Source organism: Myotis yumanensis, unplaced genomic scaffold, assembly GCF_028538775.1.
Source record: "Myotis yumanensis isolate MYYU_CA2020_CCGP unplaced genomic scaffold, mMyoYum1.0.hap1 SCAF_16, whole genome shotgun sequence".
Classification (NCBI taxonomy): Eukaryota; Metazoa; Chordata; class Mammalia; order Chiroptera; family Vespertilionidae; genus Myotis; species Myotis yumanensis.
The window spans coordinates 44,350,298-44,370,893 of record NW_027223767.1 but is presented as its reverse complement, the minus strand read 5'-3'; the positions used below and the strand labels follow the sequence as shown (position 1 = coordinate 44,370,893).

Here is a 20,596-nt window from a genome sequence, read left to right as displayed (position 1 = left end):
CCAGGTCGGGGCACTTCCTTTGTCCCAGCCCCGCCCCCGGACTCTAACGGCTCCACCCCTTCCTGTCTTCCGCTGGGAGCCAGGGATGGCTTGTGTCCGGGGTTCCGGCGCCAGGGCCCTCATACTCGTTAATTATTCAAGATGGAGGAGGACACTAGGGGAGGCACTCTTATTAATATTCATGAGGGGCGGGGCCTCCCTCCCGCTGGGGCTCCTGGGAGGATTCTAAAGTCTTCTCGAGGCCACTGGGGCTCCTGGGAGGCGCGACCGCAGCGCCGGAGCGGATCCGAGCCGGACCTCTCTTCCCGGCCGGAAAACCTTGAGGAGATTTTTTCTTAAAAAACTTTAAGAAATTTGAGGATGGTGGGGCACAACGACTAACTCCCATCTTCCTGTGATTCTTTAGCCGGAAAACGGTCAAATTCTGTGGTAAAAAGAGATTTGTTTCCCCCGTCTTTTCTTGAGGTAGTTTCCCTCTCCTGACGGACTGAAGGGGGTGAGAGATGCACCCGGTGCGGCGTGGTCCGTGGGCCGCGGTTCCCCTCGCGTGGCCTCTCGTTGGCCGCGTTGGAGGTGTTCGGGGCTCATCCCCGGAGAGACGGGGTGCGCCTCTTCAGAAGGTTTTCTGAGGGTCGAACAAAATCGAAAGCCCGGCGAATCGCTGTGGGACGACTTTCCCCGAAAGGGAGGAAAAAGTTCCGCCAAGAGGGCGCTCCAAGCCTTTGGCAAACAGTCGGGCTGGGCCGAGGGCACGGAACCAGTGCTGCTCTTGTTTCGGGGTGTGGCTCTCGCTCCCCAGAGGGGCGAGGGGAACCCAGCAACAATCTGGGGGGGACACCTGGTAGCTTTTTCAGAAAAGTCTTACCCGTTCAGGTCTGAGTGAGAGGAGACCCGGTGGTGAGAAGAGGCTTTGGTTTTGGAAGGCCCCGGGCTCGGTGCTTCCACCCGCTGGCGCCCCGAATGTCCCTGCGAGGCACGATATTTATATTCCAACCTCGTGAATCGGAGGCGCCCACAGGCCCACCCTCCGCCCTCCTCCCAAGGCCCGCGGAGGAGCGACCCCCGGGCCCGATTTGTCTGGATAACAAGCGAAAATGCTTTAAAATGCCCCCTGGGAGGGAAACCACCACCCCCCGCTCGGGGTGAAGGAACTGACTCTCCCACTGGGTGGACCACAGGCAGCCCTTGGATCTGTTCCCTGTGGACGTGCATCTATGGGCATGGGAAGAAATGACCATTTTAATTACAATTTTAAAAAGGTTACAAAATAGTATGAAGAGTGATTCCCCCCCCCTTTTTTTTTAATATAAAGAAATATATACGTGAGGTTCTGGGATGACATAAACCAGCGCGTCTGTAAGCAGACTGAGTCTTCCTAGTTTTGTCTCGCCGCGTGGTGTGCGCGTGTCGGCGGTGCGCGGCCCCGATGGCGGCCGGTCCGGGCGGGTCTCCGCTTTGCACGAGGCCCGGGGCTTCCCGGCCGCGTGTGCGGATGTGTGACTGCCCTGAGGCCGCTCCGGCACCTTCCAGGCCGCATAAGTCACCATGTGGCTGCGGCAGTTCTCTGGCCAAGGGAGGACATGCACTTTGGCCAGAGAGTTTGCGGCGGGCGGAGCGCCTCGGTTGTCCCTCCGGAGACCGGGGCCCCGGCCCGGGGCCGAGGCTGCGCGTCCGCCGGTGAAAGACCGTGTTTCTCCGAACGGGAGCGAGTGGCCGTGTCACTGTGTGTGTGTGTGTGTGTTTTAATTATTATTTCGTATCAGTAAATATCGGTGGTTTTTCGTTACCCCTAAGAAATGTTCATTTTGAAATCAGGTTGTCGTAGGCCTTTCCTGAGGCCGATCGGTGACTCTGATTAACCAAAAGTGAAATCGAGGGGACGTGGTGACTCATGGATTGATTTGTCTTGTTAATATCACAAGACTTTCATTTCACTGCTTATTTATAGATTTACACAGCGTGTCGCTGCTCGTGGCAGAGCCACCTTCTGAGTCCCGTAGAGCGAGTACAACTTCCAAAGCTCTAAACTTTGTCTCTATTTTTTTATCTCTTTGTTTTTATTATTTCCAACAAAAGATGTCAGTGCCCAGTTTTAAAGAAATAGAAAAAAAACATTACTACAAAAATTTAAAGCTACATCAATATTTTGACTTTTTCATGTAAAGGTTATAAAAGCAACATAGTAACTGACAGAAATGGAATGTGTTGAATTTGTTATATTGTTTTCTTTTGTGTTAAGTCTTTCTTTTTAAAATGTTTGCGTATTAGCTCTGACTGGTTTGGCTCAGTGGATGGGGCGTCGGCCTGGGGGCTGAAGGGTCCCGGGTTCGATTCCGGTCAAGGGCATGTACCTCGGTTCCGGGCACATCCCCAGTAGGGGGCATGCAGGAGGCGGCTGATCGATGTTTCTAGCTCTCTATCCCTCTCTGTAAAAAATCAATAAAATATATTTAAAAATAAAATAAAATAAAATAATAAAATGTTTGCATATTAGACTAGATTTCATCCAAATACATTCTCGTTTTCTACTAAAACTCTTTAGAATATTTTGCTAAGAGAGAAATATTTTTAAATATTTCCTATCATGCCGTAATGACTGTACTGGTGGGAACTCCATAAATTGGACACCATATTAAAAATCTTTGTAAATATATAGAGAGGCCACTATTTCCCATCAAAATATCAACCTCTTCATTTAAAAAAAAACAACAGTTCTTCATCAGTATAATTTCCTTTCTTCTTTGTCTCTTGTACTTTGTTTTTTCTAACCAGGATAAATTCACAAGATAAGAAAAAGGATGGCATCTAGAGTAAATACCAGTTTCACTTTGATTCCCAACCAGAAATATAGACGTAGTAGTCGTCGACCCAGCCATGTTTCCAACACCCTGGACTCAGATTCTCAGCCCTTATCAGCACTTGGAAATTTTAGAGCCTTGCCATTGGAAATATTCCAAATAATCTTAAGATATTTATCAGGTGAGGGGGACTATATTTTTGTTTTTCCCAATAACTAGTTTGTCATCTTTGGCCATGCTAGAATTAATGGTGTTCACAGTAAGTTTATTTTCCAAAGTTTCATCATTGTTAGGTAAGAGATACAATGAGAAAGTACAATACTCAAACTCTCTAAGCATGCTTCTAATTATAATGACATGGTAACTTGACTATTACATCCCAAAATGTTCCTAATTTATTGAGCACTGGATTTAAAACAATTTTAAGATTTTCCTCTTTATTTTCACTATTATTTAGTATCATTATTAATGAGCAAACTTATCAATTATTACACTGTACTAACAGTGACGTTCTTGTCTTTAAGCCGTTCATATATTTGTATATATTTTTCCTTTGGTAGTGAAGGATGTCAGCATGCTAAGCATGGTGTCCAAAACAGTCAGCCAGCACATTATTAATTATATCTCAACCTCATCAGGAAGCAAGAGACTTTTACTACAGGACTTTCATAACCTTGAGCTGCCTGGCAAGAGACAAGACTCCGCTGTATTGGAACACTACAGATCTCTAGGTAATTTGTGTAATAAGAATTGTAACAAGCAAAGAACTATACTTAATGGGATTTTATTATACATTTCTGTGAGACTCAATGGGAAATGAAATATTTCCTAATATGTGCCGATTTCTATGATGCTTTTACTCTTCAATGTGAGGACTTTCTCTTAACAGCAGTCTCTTACACTTATCTTTAAAGACAAGAGAATGCCCTTTAATGTAAAGTGTCAGCCCTTGTGATTTCATGTGGATACAATGTCACCTGTGCTTTTTTTCTAGGTGGCTTACCAGTTTGGGAAATTGATGTATATTGTATTTTATTTCCTGTGGATCTACTGAGTTTATCTTTATACCTCTTTTCCCTTTCAACCATAATCCTAATGAGTTTCATCTTTATACCTCTTTTCCCTTTCAACCATAATCTGGTCCTTAAAATAGAAAAGAAATTTAAACACTTTATTGTGGAAGATCACTTATTCTTTTATCAGAAACAATGGCTTTTTTTTAGGCATTGTACAGTTTACTAACAAGTCATTATGTTATGATTAAATTAATATTACCAAAGGAAATTTACATAATCTTTTTCCCCTTGATTTGTATTCATTTGTCTTTCACTCCATTTATTGATTTTATTTTTCCTAAGAGTGCTAAAATAAAATTCTATATTTACTTAATTAATGACAACAATTTAATTATGAAATCACTTTATAATTAACCAAAGCATGACAATAAAACCAAATATCAACGTGATCTTAAGATTTAAATAAAGGTATACAGGTGAGTTAATGAATATTATGTTTTAGTAGCCCAAGGATGCCTAGCTTTAAGATAATAAAATAAGACTATATAGATGTGTAAATATATAAAACTGTATTTGACAGGTATATTTAACAAGACTAAATGAAAGGTATATAATTTGATTACAGTGTTATTGGCTTCAGCTTTTATGATTAGGCTTAGTAAAGTCTGTAACAGAATATGCAGTTACTTTTTGCTACTTGTTATTGTAAATATCTTTTTTCAAGCATCATTAGTTGCAGAGAAAGTGGTACTTGGTTAGGTAATGAGCTTATTCTTGGTTTTGATCTGAAAAAGTTTTTTTCCCCTGACCAAGGCTCAATTGCTTAAACAAACAAACAAAGCATTAAGACAATTATATGGATAAGTCAGTTAAAAATACAAATGTGTGCCCTAGCTGGTTTGTCTCAGTGGATAGAGTGTCTGCCTGCGGACTGAAGGGTCCTGGGTTTGATTCCAGTCAAAGGCACATGTGTGGGCTGTGGGCTGGATCCCCGGCAGAGGACGTGCAGGAGGCAGCAGATCAATGATTCACTCTTATCATTGATGTTTCTCTCTCTCTCTCCCCTCTCCCTTCCTCTTTGAAATCAATAAAAGTATATTTTCAAGAAACACAAATGTGTATTGATCTTAATAGCTACATTTTTAAAACAGTTTTAGTCATGTAATGATTGTAACCTTATTTTAATTTTGATGGAGATATCTGGCTTATGACTGATTCTTTAGGTAAATGTTTGATTTACTTACATTTTCTCATGTTGCTATTCCTATCTGATCTGTTCTTATTTTCAGACTTTAATGTAACATTTTCAGATTCCTGCTCTTTGAATATTATAAATTTTAATTTGCTTCTTCATACAAAACAGAGCAGATGGCCAGTGGGGAAAGAACATTACATCTGACTATTTTAGTGGGAAGAAATTAAAGAAGTTGGTCTCCAAAGGATATAGCAGAGCACTTGTGTTTAAAAAAAAAAAAAATGTCAGCCTGTATTGGTTTATATGGTGAATTGCAACCCTTAAAAATAGAGGAGTTTTACATTAGAAAAGGCAACCAACGTTAATTATAGCTTGCAATTCCCTAGCTATGATATACCATGGGACTGAATGCCAAAACATGAAAGGAAAAGAACTCAGCCTAAAAACCAAACACTGAAAATGTCTTTTTATGTACAAAAATAGGGAGGGTTTATGTTTAAAAGTCAATTCTGGTCATGTGTTATCCAAACATAGCAACTTCTAAAAATAAATTAGATTCTCATATAGTCTACAGAATTATATGAAGTAGTAATTATATTATGTTAAAAAAAAAAGTAAATGCAGAGAAAATAAAAACTGAATAGAGCCATGATATTCAGGCATATATTTTCCTTCCATATATCTTATTTTTAATTTGAGGATATTTGCCCTCATAGGAATGTTAACTATGTATTGCCATTTTAGGAAAACAGACCACTTAAAGTTCGAGGAAACAAATCAGTCACTTCCTGTCACTGTAGTTGAAGTAACAGATCTCTCTGGGAAATTGAAGAGCTTTTTTTCATTTTTAAATATCTGAACACAAAATTCTATACATTCTTAACATGCAAACACCATAAAAGGATATCTTTGAAGGAAGAAATAGATATTTCATCCAAACTGGATATTTTCTGTGAGCAAAAATGACTTCAAACCTCTGAAATTTCAAGGACTTATGACTTTAATTTTTTTTTCCAAAAGGAATACAAAATCTCTTTTCCCATTTTTCCATGTTTTGCAATTCAAAACATTTTCCTTTGTGGACATGAGGCTGATTTCAAGAGATATTGTAATATGTTTTCTATGGAATAAAGACAATATAAAGTTTCCTAGTGTATTTTTTGTCTTGTATCTTTTAAAATCTAAATAATTTTAAATGTTTCCATATCTGTCCTATAGTATCAATTTCATAATATTTTATAAGATTTTATATCAGTGCCTCTTAGGTAGACATCAGAGTCACTTGGTATTCAACATATAAATGTTATACCCTTCCTCCCAAAATTCCTTTTTAAAAAAATCTATCAGCTCACAGTTCACTGTGGTATACTATACTTAACTTTCAGGAAACATTATGCAGTGCTTAATAGATATATTTTAATTGATTGCACTTTATAGATATTTTTTAATTGTTGTCACTGTTTTTACATGTGTTTGTTTTACTTTCTCAGGTTTACTGTTTAAAAGATGTACATTGTTGCTACCCACAAAAGAAAGACTAAAGTACATTCACAAGATACTCGCAGAAGTAAGATTATACTTCTGAATTAGTTCGCAATCTTGAATTCCAGTAAGATTGTCTTATACTCATTTAAGTTCTATTCTTAATTAGTAAAACTTCATGAATTAGTACTAAAAAATTAATTGATGATAATCTAATACTTTACCAAGCACTCAAAGATTATAAAACACCAAAATGTAGTATAGTAATCTTTTACTTATTGTAAAAAAATTTTTATATAACTAAATACATCACTTAAGGTTATTAGGTTTATCAGAGTATAGAAGTATTTTTATCCCACATGAGAATCATGAGGATGTTTTAAACTGGTGATTTAGATATTTTATTAAAATGAAGTAATTTCTGAATGTTAAAATATACAAAAAACATAGGAAAGTATTTTAATATATAAAATAACCCTTTTATGATAATTTATGACTTGGAAATGCGTATCAATGTATCATAATCTCTATGTAAGAAACCCAAACATACATACAAATACTGATGGTTCAGTTCTATATTCAGTAGTATGCAAACTATTTCTCATGCACTAGCTTTTTTCATGTCAATATTTGCATTGAATTCAGGTCTATATTATTATAGCAGCTTCCCAGATGACCTTTCTGCCATCCAATTCTTCAGTCCCCAAGACAATGAATCAAGGTTATTCTTCCTGAAGCATCACTTTCATCAAGTTAACTTTCTTGCTTAAAAATCTTTCAGTGGCTACTCAATTTCAGCAAGATAAGGTCCAAAGTTCATAGTTGGTATTTAAGGTTCTCCCTGACATGCAACTGTACTTCCTATTACTTTGAGTCTAGTTAAGTTGATGGTATTTTTATTCCCAAATAAAGTTTTTTTATTCCTACCTCTATACAATTTTGCCCTTATTGTTTCCCTCACCAATCTTTTCCATTTGTTATGTCTGAGTCCTACTTTAGACATTGCTTGTTTCACATGCTTCATAAGCTTTTTTGATCAAATTTATCATTTCCTTGTTTTCATAATAACTGGTGTACTTTTGTGGTCATTTTGCCATTTACACATATTCTAACCTTAAATCATCAAAGTAACTTCACATGTGTATATCTTATTCTCCTAAATAAATTGTGAGCTCCTTGAAAGCAGCCTTTGCTTTATATTTCTTTCATAATCCCCACCTATATAACAATGCTAATCAGTGTTATTTAATGTTATTTACTTAACATTATTTTCACTTAATACTGAAAAAAATGTTTACATTTCCATTAAATTTGAATGTCAAACGTCAAATCATTGTACAGTTCCACTGAAAAGAAGGAATGAATAGTTGTTCTCTTTACAGGTTCCCTGTTTTAAATTCAATGGCTGTGCAGCTCCTATGCAGTGTTCAGGATTATCATGTTATGGCATGCTTTTACAGGTACTTTTTAAAAATTTTTTTTTAAAATATATTTTATTGATTTTTTACAGAGAGGAAGGGAGAGGGAATGAGAGTTAGAAACATTGATGAGAGAGAAACATCAATCAGCTGCCTCCTGCACACTCCCCACTAGGGATGTGCCCGCAACCAAGGTACATGCCCTTGACTGGAATTGAACCTGGGACCCTTGAGTCTGCAGGCCGATGCTCTATCCACTGAGCTATACTGGCTAGGGCAATACTTTTTTTTTAATGAAAGAAGAAAATGGTTTTGAATTGTTGACAAGTAGAGCATGTAATCCATTGTTCCATGGGAAAATAAAGGTAATAATAATCTTAAAAAAGAACAAAATAGCCCTAGCTGGTTTGGCTCAGTGGATAGAGAGCATCAGCCTATGGACTGAAGGGTCCCGGGTTTGATTCCAGTAAAAGGAATCCCCAGCAGGGGGCGTGCAGGAGGCAGCCGACCAATGATTCTCTCTCATCATTGATGTTTCTCTCTCCCCTCTCTCTTCCTCTTTGAAATCAATAAAAGTATATTTTTAAAAATGTTAAAAAGAACAAAATAAAATTGTAAAAATTTGACGTGTTAGTCTAATAATGTTTGCCACCTCAAATTTTCTTCTTGGGTTTCTCACTGGTAAGAAATGTTTAACATTTACCTGCTCTATACCAATGTTCTCAACATTTCTAGCCACTGTTGTAAAGACTAGAAATAGTGTGAGGTGAGGTATGTGTGTATGTGTGTGTAATGAGTTTTAAGTCTTGGGCTAGTTATTTGAGATGTGATTTTAGAAATAAACTGTATGAAAAAATTGTAACTAAGGTGATAGATGTAACTAACCCCCATTTGGTAACCATTTTGCAATATGCACATATATAAAATTACTACATTGTATGTCTTTAATTTACATGTCAGTAATATCTCAGTAGAGCTAGGAAAAAAGAAAAAAATCAGTTGTATTATTTTAAGAATATTTTGTTGACACTCAACTGCTGAGCCACACTCCCCGGGCTTAATTAAACTTTTATTATAAACAAAGAAGATAATAACATAATGTAATGTTATTCAATATTGATAATATATTATACGATTCTAAGCAATTTACATGTACTAACTTTTAAAACTTACAACAACCTTATGAGGTTTACAGCAGTCTTACAACAATCTTGCTTATGTCCCAGCCTGATAGCCGCCTTCTGATCCCAGGGTAGGCCCTTCTACTAGCCTTCTTTCAAGATAGATTTTTTTCCTTTCTTTCTTTCTTCTTTTAGAGGGCAGGTAATGTAAGCACGTGTATTTATATAAAATAAAAAAGGTGTAAAGTGAAAAGACCTGTCCCTTGTCCCCTGAGTGCCCTTCAATAGAATTAACCAATGTTAGCAGTTTCTTGTATGTCCTTCCAGAGATAATAGATTAATTTATACACTACTGAAATCCAGGTCAACTATTTTAAGAAATCTTAAAAATCTAATTACAGTTGACCCTTGAACAACACAGGCATTAGGGGCACCAACCTACACACAGTTGAAAATCTGTGTATAACTTTTGACTCTCCCAAAATGTAAGTTGTCTCTTGGCATTCTAGGGGGATTGGTTCCAGGACTCCACACAGATACCAAAAGCCATGATGCTCAAGTCTCCTATATAAAATGACATAGATCAATGCATTCAGTCAGCTCTCCATATCTGTGTACTCCCAACCTCACATTGAAAACACTACAGGTATTTGCTGAAAAAAATCTGCATAAAGGACCTGCGCATTATAAGCCTGTGTTGTTCAAGAGTCAACTGTATAGTGATATAGCATTTGAATTTCCTTTCCATAGATGTTTAACTATACATTTGGATTTGCTCAAAAATAATTACTAAATTTTGCTCTAATAAATTTTTTTGCTTGTTCACATCCAAATGTCATAAATGCTCATAATTGTCACATTAAAATGAAATCATTATCCTTTGTAAGCAATATCATAATGATAACTAGAGGGGGTTAAAGGGGTTCTACTGTAGTCTAAAACTAAGCCACAGTATGCTTATGAGTCAGATGTCTAAAGCTGTGTTTGAGGGTTTGGGCCTTTGTTATTTTCCTCATACTGTCAGAGTTCAAGATTCAGTATCATTTAGAAGTTCTCTGAAAACATACTCCCTTTACAATGAAAAAGAAACTGGATTTGGAGCATTCCTATATTTTATGTAAAATATCTTATTAATGTCAATAGTTCCATAGTGGATAAAAATTACAAATCACCTGGATCACGTGCTATGACAGTTATGTGCTCATAAGGCAATAGTGACTTATGTTTTGATTTGAGGTCTAAACATCTGCAATGTTTCATTTATTTTATTATCCTCAGACCTTAACAGCAGGTTGGGATGAACTTGAGTGCCATCGTGTTTTTAACTTTTTATGTGAGCTGACTGATCTCTCCCGCAAAATGCAGACCATTGTCTTCAGCAAACCAGGTAAAGAACCAAAATTCAGAAATAACATACAGAAGTTAAAATAGAAAAAAAGCACAGTTCAAAAGAATATTTAAAAATAAATTGTGGTATCTGTTTATAGTAAAACAACAAATATAAGAGAATGATAAACACTGAATTGGATAGTGAGGCTCAAGTGGCATGTGAGTAGAGAAAGAGAAGTACTCAGAGGGCTTCAATTGTATTAATAATATTTTATTAAGCTGGATACATGCCATAATATTAATGAACCTTCAAATCATTATGCTAAGTGAAAGGTTCTAGTCACAAAAGACCACATACTGTATGACTTCATTCATATGAAATCCCAGAAGAGGAAAATTTATAGAGACAAATAATAAATTATTGGTTGCTTAGGACTGGGAGTGGTAACTAACAGAGCAGAATTTCTTTTTTGAGATGCTCAAATATTCTAAAATTCACTTGATGATAGCTGCACATATCTGTGAATATACTAAAAACCATTGAATTGTACACTTTAAATGGGGAAATTGTATGCTATGTAAATCATATCTCAATAAAGCTTTTTAAAAACAATCCCTTAGCCCTGACTGGTTTGGCTCAATAGATGGAATGTCAGCCTGTGGACTGAAGGGTCCCAGGTTTGATTCCGGTCAAGGGCATGTACCTTGGTTGTGGGCACATCCCCAGCAGGGGGTGTGCAGGAGGCAGCTGATCGATGTTTCTCTCTCATCAATGTTTCTAACTCTCATTCCCTCTCCCTTCCTCTCTGTAAAAAATCAATAAAATATATTTAAAAAACAATCCCTTAATAATCTAAAAATTTTACAGAGGAAAGCGAATTAATGCTTTTAGTATATTAACAATTGTATAATAATAAATTTGACTTATTTATTATGCACATCAACCTTTCTAGGAAAAATGGTTTACAAGCCTTTTGTATTCATAGGAAATTCCCGAAAACTAGAGTTAAGGATCAGACTGTTCTGTAGGAATGTCCTGTTTGATCATTGGACACATAGAAGTGATTCTGCTTTTTGGTTGACACGTATATTAAAACCATGGCCAATGGTGAATCAGGCAAGATTACTATATATCATCTTTGGACCAATATCTCCTCAAGATGGTGAGCATCTATTTTTTAGCAAGATACGTTATAAAACTGGTTAATTACTTTTACTTAGGAAGCATATCTTTTTGTACCTGCTCAGTTTCATCATTCCTAATGACTAAAATGTTTCATGATTTCATGAATTTATACTACATTAACTTGTGCGTAACTTACGCTTCAAGATGGAAATTGTTCCCTGCAGGCCACTACCAAATATTTTCCTATCATCTCTGGATAGGAAATAGCTGCTTTTCATTTTTAAACATTATCTTAATTCAAGATTATGTTTGCTGCCGGAGGGGACTAAGTGCCATTAAATCAAAGTAGTGTATTGATATTGATGTTTTACTTAATTTTGGGTGCATATGATTTTTAAAAAATTTTTTGCCTTTCTAATTAAATTTAGATTAATATTAAAATTAGCATGCAGTTCTTTAGTTCACATTGCCTTATATCAGGAGGTAACTAGTTTAAATTATGTTGAATAGCAGCAAGAAGCCAATCTATAATTAAATTTTGTTGCATAATTCACAAAGAGAATTGATCATAGGTAAATAATAAAAAATCAACTGGATTACTCTGTTTTGATATAAGTGTTTGGGAGATCCTCAAATATAGCATGTTCTCTTTTTCAGATTTTATTTTATTTCAGTAAAATTACATTAATTATTTATTCCAATTTTTCTACCAGAGTAGCATTATCTTTTAACTAAAAGTACTGTTCTGCTTGGTGAAACTACCTTTTCTTTACTTCATTTAGCTATTATGGCTGTGCTTCATCACATCAGTCAGAGACATTCAAATTTATACTGTTATCGGAATTGACTTTCATTATGAAAGTAGCACATATAAGTAATGAATTCCATTATGCAATCCAATTTGCTTTTTAAATAATCCATGAAGTCTTTATCACAAAGTCAACTATTCTGTCATAACCTAATTTTTGTTTCAATTATCATTCAGGACAAGTGGTTTGGCAGAAAATGACAGAAGAACCTACAGATGAATCTAGTCTGAAAGGTCTGGCTGATGCCATTAAATTACTATATGACACAGGCATCAAAGAGTGGACAGCAGATGATGTTATCAGTCTTATAGATGAACTATCAGGTAAAATAACATATTTATCACACAGAGTAACATAATTTATTATTGGAATACAGTTATAAAATTATAATAGTAGCCCTGACCGGTTTAGCTCAGTGGATAGAGCGTCGGTCGGCCTGCGGACTCAAGGGTCCCAAGTTTGATTCCAGTCAAGGACATGTACCTTGGTTGCAGGCACATCCCTGGTGGGAAGTGTGTAGGAGGCAGCTGATCAATGTTTCTCTCTCATCAATGTTTCTAACTCTCTATCCCTCTCCCTTCCTCTCTGTAAAAATCAATAAAATATATATTTTTAAAAAATTATAATAGTAATTCTACAGGTAAGAAATGACTTGCCTACCATTAAATGCTTTAAAATATTTAAAGAATTAGGCATTGTTTGAAGAGACTGGATATAATTAACTTACTTTTTTTTAATTGTGAATGTTATAGGTATATTTTTATTATCATTATTATTTGAAAGCTTCATAATTTAATTAATCCCATTTTGCAAGTTCTCAAAAACACCTTCCTTGGTTGTATAAGAAGAAACCCTCTCTTAATGGTATGGCAGAGGTGAAACAGTTTTTCCCATTTATGCAAAATTCTTTAGATTCTGAAGTTTTCAAGATTTCTTTCCTTTCACAGGATTAGACCACCTTGCTTGTTGATCTATCTGTAGGAAAAATGCTTTGACTGTATTACTAGTACATGTATAAGAGCTGCCATGACATGGCAGTAATCTCTGTCTCCAGTTAAATGCTGTAATTAAAAAACTAAAGCATTTTTTTCTGAGCTTTTCCCTTGGCAATAATCATATTTCCAATGAAGTGATGTAATATTGCATGTAATTAATGATGTTTACTATAGCTATTGTGCAATTTCTCATTAAGTAACTGTTCTTCCTCTAATAAAAGTGGTTCCTCGTGAGTGGCTTCTAGAAAATAATGCACGTCTCCTAATCCTAAGTGGGAACGACATCTGTTTCACTTTCATGGCTAGTAAAGCTGTGAATGGACGGACCGCTGAGCTGGCAAGACTGATAGTCTTTTTGGCTTTGGTAAGTAAAAAATAAGTTTTCTCTAACAAGTTGTTTAACATTATAGTTGACCTGCCAGGAAGCTGCCCTGAAGGAACTGAAATATGTACAAAATATTTTGAAAGAATAAGTATATAAGTATATATCTTATAATATATACTTATAAAATTGTAAAATATATGTAATAACCCTGGCCAGTGTGGCTTAGTGGTAGAGCATCGTCCCATGTACCAAAGGGTCTCAGGTTCCATTCACCCCATCAAGGGCAAGTACCTGGATTGCAGGTTGATCCCAGGCCCCAGTCGGGGCAAGGGCTAGAGGCAACCGATCAGATCAATGTATCTTTCTCATATATCTCTTCTCTCTCTCTCTCTCTCTCTCTCTCTCTCTCTCTCTCTCATCTCTCTTCCTCCCTCTTCTCCCTCCCTCCTTTCCACTCTCTCTAAAAAAAAAAAATCAATGGAAAAATATCCTTGGGTGAGGATTAACAAAAAATAAATAAATATTAATAAACTATCATATTTGGAATTACTCTCTGTATTAACCTCTCCCCACTTTATGTCTAGATTGTCATCATACAGCTCTGAAAGTTATATTCTTTTTTCAAAAATTCTATTAAGAAATAAAGTACTTGCCCTGGCCGATGTGGTTCAGTGATAGAGCATTGGCTTGCAGACTGAGGGGTCCTGGATTCAATTCCTAGTCAGGGCACATGCCTGGGTTGTGGCTTGATCCCCAGTGGGTGGCGTGCAAGAGGCAGCCGATCCATGATTCTCTCTCATCATTGATGTCTCTCTCTCTCTCCCTCTCCCTCTCCCTTCCTCTCTGAAATCAATAAAATTAAATAAATAAAAAATAAAGTACTCTATTTGATTTGCTTCAGAATAATCAATGGACAGCAGGGAGAGGATGTGGTAGTGAATGGAGGTAAAGGTGAAACAAGATTGGCAAGCTGGAAAGTGGATACACGGGGTTCATTATACTATTCTCTCTACTTTCTATTTTTTAAAAAATATATTTTATTGATTTTTCATAGAGAGGAAAGGAGAGGGACAGAGAGTTAGAAACATCGATGAGAGAGAAACATCGACCAGCTGCCTCCTGCACACCCCCCACCGGGGATGTGCCCGCAACCAAGGTACATGCCCTTGGCCAGAATCGAACCTGGGACCTTTCAGTCCTCAGGCCGATGCTCTATCCACTGGGCCAAACCGGTTAGGGCTCTCTCTACTTTCTATAGTTAAAATGTTTTTCAAAACAAAACATTTAAAAATATATTTAATATTCATTTGACAAAAATTGAGTTTTTACTATAGACCATACATTATGTGAGATTCTAGGACTATGGAAATTCATAAAACAGTTCTCTGACAGAAAGCTGCTTTTAGTGTTTTAAGTGATATTAAGGTATATGTAAATAAATTCAGTGAGATAAGTGCAAAACTATATATGCAGAAAGATACAATCAGAGGTAGCAAAGAGGAGCCAATATGGATGACAGTAGAGCATAGTGAGGGCTTTCTCAAGCCAAATTTATTTTAAAAAATGAATAGAAGTTCACAAGGCAGATAGAGAGGGCAAATCACTTATTTGGCTACCATCGCAGATGCCAGCTCAACCAATGCTTCAAAAGCAATGACGTAATCTCAAGTTGGCTGTTGTGAGGAATAATTGAATATAATTCATTTCCTAGGAAATGGAGACAGGGTCATTACCAACTCAACTGCTTAAAACATGCATGAAACCTCTGTGGCTCTTTTAAAAATGTGAATAAAGCTACTAAATTAACTGTAATTTCAATATAAATATTTATTTTAATAATTAAACAGATTCTCTCCAAAAGAGAGAGGAAGAGAAAGAGAATTGCATGGCTATATTCACAGGACTGTAAGTAGCTCAGTAGTATTTCTGAAGGGTAAAATGTAAAGAAGAGGAAGAGGAGGAAGCGTGATTAGACAGAAAGGGAAAGGCTAGGCAATGAAGGGCCTGGTAGACTTTCTGTGGAGCTTGAACACATCCTCTAACAGGGAGCTGCTGAAAAGTTTTAGGAAGGGGAGTGATGTGATCAGTTTCAAGTTTTTAAAAGGTCACTTTGACAGCACCATAGCAAACAGAATGGAGAGGCAGTCACTGGGTGAAGAAGCCTTCTCCAGAAAGCCTTTCCTGATTACCATCTCAACTCTGATCATTAATTTTCCCTAAACTGCCTCAGATTTGTCTTCTCTTTATCTTCATTTACCTAGTGTTCTTAAGCCTTTTTATGTGAGTGGTAAGTTATCTCCCAAAACAGATTGCAAGTTCTTTGAAATCCAGGACTATGTCACGTGCTTTTCATAGTGCTTTGTACCATTCCTTATACATAAGTAGGCAATACATCTTTCCTGTCAGATTAATATTATTTAGTGACACTACTATAAAGTTTATTTCCATGCTGTATATTATTTTGCAATGTGTCAATATGGCCATTTAGAATGTTAGTAAGTAAACCTTTTTCTTTTCAGTTTTAACTATTAACATGTAGTCTTTTCTTTAAATATTTATCTTTTAAACAATAAAGAGATAAATAGTTCCTATAACTTTCAAGATGGAAAGTTGATAATACTATAGAGTTCTCTTGCCTATTGAAATTTCTTGTTTGTCTGTCACCCTGATTAGACTCCTTCAAAATAGAAGCCCCGTCTTTATGGCTTATCATAGTATTTCCACCTCTTAGCATGTGCTCAATCAATATCTATTGCATAAGTGAATGGGCAGAAGTCTTATTTTCCATAAAAATAATAATTGTTTTCAATATTAGTTCTTACATTAATAATATTCTATGATAAGATACAGAGAACAGACTGACAGTTGGTCTGTGTAAAAATGATTGAAGGGATTAAGAAGTACAAATTGATAATTACAGAATAGTCACAGATATGTAGACTACAACATAGAGCATATAGTCTATTAATAATATAACTATGTATGGGACCAGTGAGTACATGACTTTCTAACTACTATGCTGTACATATGAAACTAATACCGAATAATGTTAAATGTAAACTGTAATTGAAAAGTAAATTGCCCTAGCCAGTTTGGCTCAGTGGATAGACGTTGGCCTGTGGACCAAAGGGTCCTGGGTTTGATTCTGGTCAAGGCCATGTACCTTTGTTGCAGGCTCCTCCCTGGCCCAGGTCCTGATCAGGTGTGCAGGAGGCAACCAATTAATGTGTTCCTCTCACACCGATGTTTCTCTCTGCCTTTCTCTCTCTCTTCCAGTCTCCCTAAAAATCAATGGAAAAATATCCTTGGATGAGGACTAACAATATATATAAATTTTTAAATATATTCTATGATAATCTTGAACCAGAGTTTTCATTTGAAAGCAAAGGAATGTTAGATATAGAAACATTTCTCACTTATAGACTCAATATAATGCCATGTGTAATAAATTATATAAAATCATAAACCATCGCCCTGACTGGTTTGGCTCAGTGGATAGAGCGTTGGCCTGTGGACTGAAGGGTCCCGGGTTCGATTCCGGTCAAGGGCATGTACCTTGGTTGCGGGCACATCCCCGGTGGGAGGTGTGCAGGAGGCAGCTGATCGATGTTTCTCTCTCATCGATGTTTCTAGCTCTCTATCCCTCTCCCTTCCACTCTGTAAAATATCAATAAAATATATTTTAAAAAATCATAAACCATCATAGTTAATACAATTTTCAAATTGTATAGCTTTCTTTATTTTTTTTAGATTTTTTAAAAATATATTTTATTGATTTTTTTACAGAGAGGAAGGGGGGGAGAGAGAGAGTCAGAAACATCAATGAGAGAGAAACATCAATGAGAGAGAAACATCGATCAGCTGCCTCCTGCACACCTCCTACTGGGGATGTGCCCGCAACCAAGGTACATGCCCTTGACCGGAATAGAACCTGGGACCTTTCAGTTCACAGGCCGACGCTCTATCCACTGAGCCAAACCGGTTAGGGCATGTATAGCTTTCTTTAAATGAAGATATTCCATAATGCTTTGTATGTCTAAATCAGGTGTGCGAGAAAGAACTATACTGCATGGACTGGGCAGTTAAAATGATGCAAAAAGTCTGTAAAGTCTTTAGTACCTCAGTTGAAAAAAACAACTTCCTGCAGAATGTGGCGAATGCATTTGCATGTATTATAATGGAAATGCTGCAGTCAATTATGTCTGGTGAGTATGCATGTAGATGGTGCACAGGTGTGAATAAAATGCATTCTAGTCTCCACTTGAGATAGGGATAATTCGGTATAGACTTTTATTTCTAAACCAGTGGTTCTCAACCTTCTGGCCATTTAAATACAGTTCCTGATGTTGTGACCCAACCATAAAATTATTTTTGTTGCTACTTCATAACTGTAATATTGCTACTGTTATGAATCGTAATGTAAATATCTGATATGCAGGATGGTCTTAGGCGACCCCTGTGAAAGGGTCGTTTGACCACCAAAGGTGTCACGACCCACAGGTTGAGAACCACTGTTCTAAACCAAGAATAGAAGGAGTAGATAATTTGGTTTGTTTTTCCATGAGATATATTTAGTTTCTGGTTTTGTCACTTTTTAAATCTGATATTAGTTTTAATGGAAAACAAAGTCAAAGAGTCTGCTCTGAAAGGGTCCAATTTCTATTCTGCACAACAAAAAATTTTAACTTGCTCACTAATCAACTATCATACTCATCATAATATCCTGTATTTATATAGTTTTAATGTATATTTTTTACAGTTTTATTAGGTAGACAACATGATAATTAACCCTATTTTATAGATGAAAAAACTAAAGCTTAGAGAATATCTGACTTACCCGCGGTCATAAAGTTAAAAGTAACATGGACCAGCATCCTTTTCTTCTGACTTCTAATTCAGTGCTGTTACAGAATTCCATGCTCTCAGTGGTTAACATCTGATTAAATAAAGATCAATAACTAGTCTTCTGTTACATATTGCTAGAAAAAATTTGGACATCTTATGTTTTAAATAGATCATATATTTTAAAACTTAACTGTCATTTTTCCCCCCACTGTCCATTCCTGTGTATGGCATATAGGAGATCGAGATGAAGAGGACAGAATCTTTTTGAATTTGTTCCATCTTGTGCATGCTCAAGCTAACTTCCATAAGGAGGTCCTGTATTTGACCATCAATTCTATCTCTACCTAAATACTCAGAAAGCTACGCGTGCATTTAGAGACTACCTCACTGAACTAACAATGAGAAGAATGCTACTTTCCACAATCAAAAAATAGCACCCAAAGAACTTTTTTTCACCCAAGTAATTCTAAAGTTGCACAGAATTTTAGTGGCAACTCCTTATATCATTATTAATATAAAAATTATAGGCAAACCCAAGAATATATTGAGATTTCTCTGGAAAACAAGTTGTGCCTCTTCCAGAATTTATAAACCTCACACCAAAATTTAGTCTCCAAGAGTCTGGGGCCGGCCAGCCTGTATGTATGGGTCTTTGAAGCAAGAGAAAATTTTCTTTTATAGTTGAGCAGACCCAACTTTAGTATGTATCTGTTCACTGTGCTTAGATTGTGTAGACCTAGCCTAGAATGTTTTGTGAAGGTTTGCAATATGATGTTTTGGAATGTGCAGATATAAATCACATTTAAACCACCTGGTTGGCATGTAGTTACAAAGAACATTATATTTTGTTCATGTTTTGTATGAACAGATCAAAAACCAAAGGAAGTATGTGTGTATATGTATATACATACCCATAAATATGTATATATGTACATATACACAAATATATATATGTTTCTTTAAGACAAATCATACAAAAAGTCTATAAAGAGAGAGGGGTATATAGTTTTAATACAAATCATATTTTATTTCTGGGGATTAGAGTAAAATGTTGCAAATAAGGGAAAATATAAAATGAAAGAAAAGTACCTATTCTGATGCCAGCACAATATGCACAAATAATTTGCACTTCCTCCTAAAGCTTTTCTCCCTGTCTTGAAAAGTAGAACTTGAAGAAACTGGAAGCATGAATGTTAAAGCAGCCCAGGAGTGGGGTTTTTCTTCACTCAAGTAAATGAATTCTAAGAAGCTCCAGGACTATTTCAGTCTGACTAGCATCACTTTTACTATTAAAGTAGAAAACAATAGCGCCCAATGAGGCTGAAATAATGCTGGAACTCTCCTGGATTTTCCATTTTCTTCTCCTTGGGTTTGATCATTTTACTTCTGTTGAACACACAACGTTTCCCACTCGACTTTTCAGACACTGGCTTTCTTTTTCTAAGCCCTTGATTTAACTCACCTCTTGAGCTGATAAAGGGGAGAAATAACTAGACGATATAGAAATTACCTGCAGAAGTAGGATAGAAATTGTGGAAAATTCTCAAGTATTTGGCAAGTGGGGTTTAGTAAGAGATTTAATAAGATTGAGGAAGAGTGAAATTTGTGGAGAAAATGTAAATTTTGATAACAAGATTTTACTATATTTCAGTAGCATAAGCACTTAACCTTCTTTTATGGATGGTCAGAAACTAACTGCCTTTCTTTGATGGATTGTTGGACTGCAATTCCATCGGTTGCAGGAATTATTTCTCCAGAGTTTAGCATTTACATATTTATGCAAAAAAACAAGTCCTTGCTTTTATCCTAGTTTCATTTTCTTCCTCTAATTTCGTTTTCTTCCTTCCAGTTCACCACTAAATTATGAAGATTAAAAGTTGGCAGATACCAGAGTACAAAACATTTTAATTAGCTTTTTTGTTTCTCTCACTCTTTTTCTCTTACATGCTTTGGAAAACCTAACCCATTTATTTATCAAAATATTAGTAATTCCAAGTTGAGAATATACTCCATTAGATTATTTGGGGGCGGGGGGGGGGGTGGGTAGAGAAGAAAAATGAAGGAAAGAAAGTAAAAATTTTAATATAAATAGTGAATATTTTAAATAGTTTACTACATAGATGTTAAGTTTCATTCT

At 36.2% G+C, this 20,596-nt stretch overlaps 1 protein-coding gene across 1 annotated transcript; it reads left to right on the top strand.

Annotated features, from left to right (window-relative positions):
• Positions 1–249: 249 nt before the first annotated feature.
• On the top strand, positions 250–18,807 carry FBXO47 (F-box protein 47). The gene is made up of 11 exons (XM_070393736.1): positions 250–429; positions 2,773–2,979; positions 3,359–3,529; positions 6,500–6,576; positions 7,874–7,951; positions 10,309–10,417; positions 11,346–11,522; positions 12,471–12,617; positions 13,511–13,653; positions 17,660–17,819; positions 18,695–18,807. The coding sequence occupies exons 2-11, from the start codon at positions 2,799–2,801 to the stop codon at positions 18,805–18,807; spliced, it is 1,356 nt and encodes a 451-aa protein (XP_070249837.1). The 5' UTR covers positions 250–429; positions 2,773–2,798.
• The last annotated feature ends 1,789 nt before the right edge of the window (positions 18,808–20,596 follow it).